Raw genomic sequence first — 5,076 nt, forward strand, 5'->3', positions numbered from 1 at the left:
TGTCCTATAAAAGGAGGTATGGCCAATGGGTCAGAGTTGTTAAAAAGAAAAGAAAAGGAAACAAATGCAAGTTTACAAATATCCGTCCATTTACTTGGTTGTGGGGTTGTCTATACATCAAAAACAATAGTTACAGTTGTTGGAAGCCTAGACATACTTCACACCCACGGGAGCCACACACACCTTTTATAATCTCACCCATGGATTATGTACATCATCAATAGAACATTTGCCTACCATGAATGACAGCCTTTGGTCCTTAGCACTAGAAAAAAAATCTTGGCCGACTACTATGAATGGCATTTAACTGTTACAATAATTCATAAGGGAGGTGCCATTAGCCCACATGGTTGAAAAAGTTTATCCAGCATTCCATGGTGAGAGATAAAACAGCAATTAAGACTACTAGCTCATTCTCACACAGTTCCCGGGGAAATGAAATGGGTGCAGTACCTGTATAAACTACTTGTAAATGATCATTTTTTGTCTATTTAAAACCTTGGAGATATTTTAAAATCTGAAAAAAAAGTACTGACAAAAATGTATTGTATAATTTTATGCAAACAATGCTTAAAATCTGTACATTTATCTTTGTTTTGTAAAATAAAGTTGTTAAAAAAAAATACCTTGGAGAAGCCAGGCAATGGTGGCAAGTGCTTTTAATCCCAGCACTCAGAAGACAGAGGCTGGCAGATCTCTGAGTTTGACGCCAGCCTGGTCTGCAGAGTGAGTTCCAGGACAGCCACACAGAGAAACCCTGACACAAACAACAACAAAAAAATCAAAGCAACAACAGAACCCCAAAGATTTCTTTATTTTGATTTTATGTGTCTAAGTGTTTGCCTGTGGGTCTGTTTATATACTTACCATGTGCTCCCCTCCTTCAGGGGCCAGAAGAGGGCACTAAAACAAGAGGTTGCTAACTGTCCTGTGGATGCAGGTAACCAAATGTGGGTTCTCTATGAGAGCAGCATCCACTCTTACCCACGGTGCAATCCCTCCAGCCCCTGTATCATTTTGTATTATTGTAGGATCTGTTGAAAATCTGTATATCCTTAAGGCTGCTATGACCCCTCAGACTCTGAGGTACAACTGGGAAAGACTAGGGGAGCCTCTCCATTTAGTTTATCTTCAGAACAATTTCTAGTAGCTAGGATCTGTGTGTGAGAAGCCATGAGGAAGTCCTAGCTTTCAGGGAGAAGTGCTCAGAGCGTTGCTAGAAACCAAACTTACCAGAGGAGCTTCACTTAGTATTTTATTATTAAGATATCTATGACCCCATTCACATTTAATCCAGCAACGATACAGTCTGTCCCTCTCGCTTCAGCCCTCCCCACTGAGACATTTCAAACCAAGTAGACCGCTTCATGAACAACCCCAGAGCCATGTTTACCTCTAACAAAATTAGCACCAGCTTTTCGAACTATAAAAACTCAGTCCAGGGTCAGGAGATTGGCCCAGAGAACTGACTGCTCACCCTCAACCCTGACATCCTAAGTTTAATTCCCCGAGACCCACTTGGGGGAGGTAAAGAACAGACTTGAAAAGTATCCTCTGATACTAGTGTGTGTGCGCGCGCACACGTGAACGGTGTGTGCATGTGCACATGCAAGAGTCCACATACACACACGTGTGTGTGCACACACATGCACATAGGAACACATGCATTAAATAGGTAAATGTTAAGTAAAATTTAAAGCTATAGGGTACAAGCTGGGAATAATGACACCACATACACTGAACCTTACTCAGCACTGGAAAGGCAGAGGCAGTGTAAGTCACCGTGAGCTCAAGACCAGCTAGATCTATATCTCGAGTTCCAGACCATCAAGGGCTGTATCATGAGACCTTGTCTCATAAACAAAAACTAAACTACCATCCTGTCTACCGTTAAATGTTCTCAGCTTCTAAAGCTTTATAGTTGGCACCCCCAAGTCTTGAACAGAAAGAGACCCATATGTTCCACGTGGTCGTCCACATCCTCACACCCGCAGGCTTCATGCATCCTACATACGGGCTCTGTCCCAGAAGTGTGTTCTCAGCTCTGTATCTGTGATTTAAGCTCCTTCTCATTTTCCCCACAGCCGCTGACTTATTTAGGTAACCAGGTCAGATTCCCTTTAAGATTGCCCACATTTTACCAGAGTCCACTTCCCTGTGTCGTTTATGTTTCTCCATCTCCTGCGTTTCTCGGGGGTTGTAGAGGTGGCTCAGCAGTTAAGAGCACTGACTGTTCTTCCAGAGGTCCTGAGTTCAAATCCCAGGAACCACATGGTGGCTCCTTACCATCTACATGTGATCTGATGTCCTCTTCTGGTGTATCTGAAGACAGCTACAGTGTACTCACATACATTAAAAAAAAAAAAAAAAAAAAAAAAAATCAAGGTGGATCGTGCTCTGAGGAATGAAACCTAGGGTTGATCTCCATGAATGCCTGCATACACACAGGATGTGAGCATGCCACGCTCATGAACGCACGAGCACTCACACTCTCTCTCTCTCTCTCTCTCTCACACACACACACACACACACAGACACACACATACACACACACAACACACAAGACCTGAGGGTTTGATTTAATTCACATTGAGAGGTCTGTTTGCTTCTTTGGCCAGCATCTTTTCTAGGTAGTGCTGCATGCTTCAGACTGCATCATGACATGACGGCAGGCAAGCGGTGCCCGTGCCTGGCTCTACCACATTGAGCGATGCTAAGCTTCGGGTGACGCATCATGATTCCTCCTCTGTAAAGTTCTCCATGAACCAGTTAGGCACCGTGGCACACAATCTCCCCAGCACCACCGGGGTGGCTGTGGCCAAATAAGACAGAGTTTGAGGCCAGCCTGGAGTAAGAGTCTGTCAAAAAGCAAAAGAAAACAAACAAAAGGAGAAAAGGAGAAGAATGAATGGAACAAAGAGAAAAGGAAACCGGAAAGAGGGAAAACAGAGACTGGGCCAGGCAGGATGCACAGCACCCACTGCCAAGCTTTAGGACCTGAATTTAATGCCTTGGGTCCTATGTGGTGGAAGGAGAGACCTGACTCCCAGAAGTTGTCATCTGGCTTCCGCTGAGGCACTAGGGCTTGCCAGTGCCCACACACATACACACAAAGTAAATATGATGTATCCAAGAAGAGAAGGGGGAGGAATTGAGGAATGCAGTAAATTAAAAGACCAAGGGAAAGTTCAGTGTGGTGGTACATACTTTTGTGATCCCAACCCTTGAGAAATAGAAGAATAGGAATTTAAGGCTAAACTTGGCTATCCTGTAAATTCATATATAAAACTGTGTCTCAGGGTTGGGGATTTATCTCAGTGGTAAAGCTTTTTTTTTTCTTCTAAGATTTATTTATTTAATATATGTGAGTATACTGTTGCTGTCTTCAGACACACCAAGAAAGTGCCTCAGATCCCATTACAGATAGATGGTTGTGAGCCACCATGTGGTTGCTGGGAGTTGAACTCAGGACCTCTAGAATTCTTGCCAATCAAAATCAAGCATAAGGCTCTGTCCTTAGCTCCAGAAGAAAACAAACAACAAACAAAAAATTAACAAAAACCAAAACGCCACCTCACTTGGTGGCTTTTGAATATCTTGCCTCCACCCTAACAGGGAACTTACAACCACCCATGTGTGGGTAGGACCCCCTGAAACCTGAGGGGAGGGTCCCCAGCTCCTCTCTTCCCCAAGACAGATGAGCAAGGCTGTCTCAGACGGTCAGGATTACTGCTGCAAGATTGAGGTCATGAGGCTAAGTGAGTGCTTAGAAATTTCCAACACAAAAACATCCACATCCGGGTGGGCAGAAGGTTCCTGGATGAACACAAAAGACCAGAAAAGGATGTCAAAACTATCCCAGGGGAGGGAGAAACCAAAAGCTCTCTGCTCAGCCACCTCTTCTAGTCCGAGGGGCTGCTTTGTCTGGCTTAGGATGAGAGGTTAGGAGGCCAGAGACAATCAGGAGTAAGGACAGCGACCCAGAGTCAGAAGTGACTTCTGAACAAAGTGCTTCCCCATTCCTATCCTCTAGAAACTGTACAAGGAGACAAAGCAAAGGTCTCCACTGGGGTCCGAGTGGAGAGGAAGGAACCACGGACATCCTTACCTTTAAAGGGCTTCAAGGAAGGCTCTGAAGACACTTTCCAGGAGGAGCAGGTTTGGGAACCAGCAGGATCAAACACCTAGAAGCAATTGTCCAAGGACTGGTCCCCTGTTGCCTTCAGTCAGGGGTCCGCCTGATGTCACCCAGGCTCTCTATTCGAAGCTTTTGTCTAAGGAAGTAGCTCCAGGACCAGCCGAACCACCTTTTGCAGGACAGGACCGCTCAGCCTAGATTATCTGACAGAGCCCTCGAGAAGCCCTCTGTCTTCTAAAGCAGACACTGCAGCAGCCCGTGGAGCCCCGAGGCCCCCATGCAACACCATGGCCACAGCTGCAGCTGCTACTGCAGCCCAAGCGGGAGCTCCGACAGGCAGTTTGGCCGGCGGAACACGAGTAAATGGGGCATGGCGAGGGGCGGCAGTAGGTCGTAGAAGGACTCGAGCAGAGGACGCAGTAGGTATGCGGACAGGCAGGGCAAGGAGGGCAAGAACACGTGCAGGGTGGGCCAGGGAGGCCTGGACAGGAAGGGCAGGTAGCAGTGGTGTCTGAGGGACAAGCAGTGCAGAAGCATGGGGGAGGGGGACAGCTGGGACAGGGACAGGAACAGGCGGAAGCGGGACAGGACAAGCAGGGGGAGGCAGTTGGAGGTCCACGCCCAGAGGACGGAGGGGGCTCCTGGTAGGTAGCCTTCTTATTCCGAGGCCCCAATCGAAGGCCCAGAGAGAAGTCCATTTGGCTGCAGGAGGCTGCTTTTGGGGAGATGGGTGAAAGGGAGGGCTGGGTGAAACCCGAGGGTGCTCTGTGGGGGGCCGGGAGCAGAGGGCGGGGGCAGGATTAAGCCTAAGACACTCTGAGCCTCGCTGATCCTGCAGGGAGCTCAGACCTCCCCACCTGGCCATTCTTTTCTAGACGTGCCTGACTTTACATTCATCCACCCTCCCTTCTGCTGACAGTCCCCTTACCTGCACCAGA

General features: G+C 47.3%; 1 protein-coding gene across 1 annotated transcript; it reads right to left on the reverse strand.

The window, feature by feature from the left end:
- Nucleotides 1-4,332: 4,332 nt before the first annotated feature.
- On the reverse strand, nucleotides 4,333-4,836 carry LOC308437810 (uncharacterized protein; the record flags this gene model as incomplete). The annotated part of the gene is made up of 1 exon (XM_080938984.1): nucleotides 4,333-4,836. One exon carries the CDS (start codon nucleotides 4,834-4,836, stop codon nucleotides 4,333-4,335), a length of 504 nt encoding a protein of 167 aa, XP_080795110.1.
- Between the last annotated feature and the right edge of the window lie 240 nt (nucleotides 4,837-5,076).

This window comes from Micromys minutus, assembly GCF_963924665.1.
Source record: "Micromys minutus genome assembly, chromosome: 27".
Lineage (NCBI taxonomy): Eukaryota > Metazoa > Chordata > Mammalia > Rodentia > Muridae > Micromys > Micromys minutus.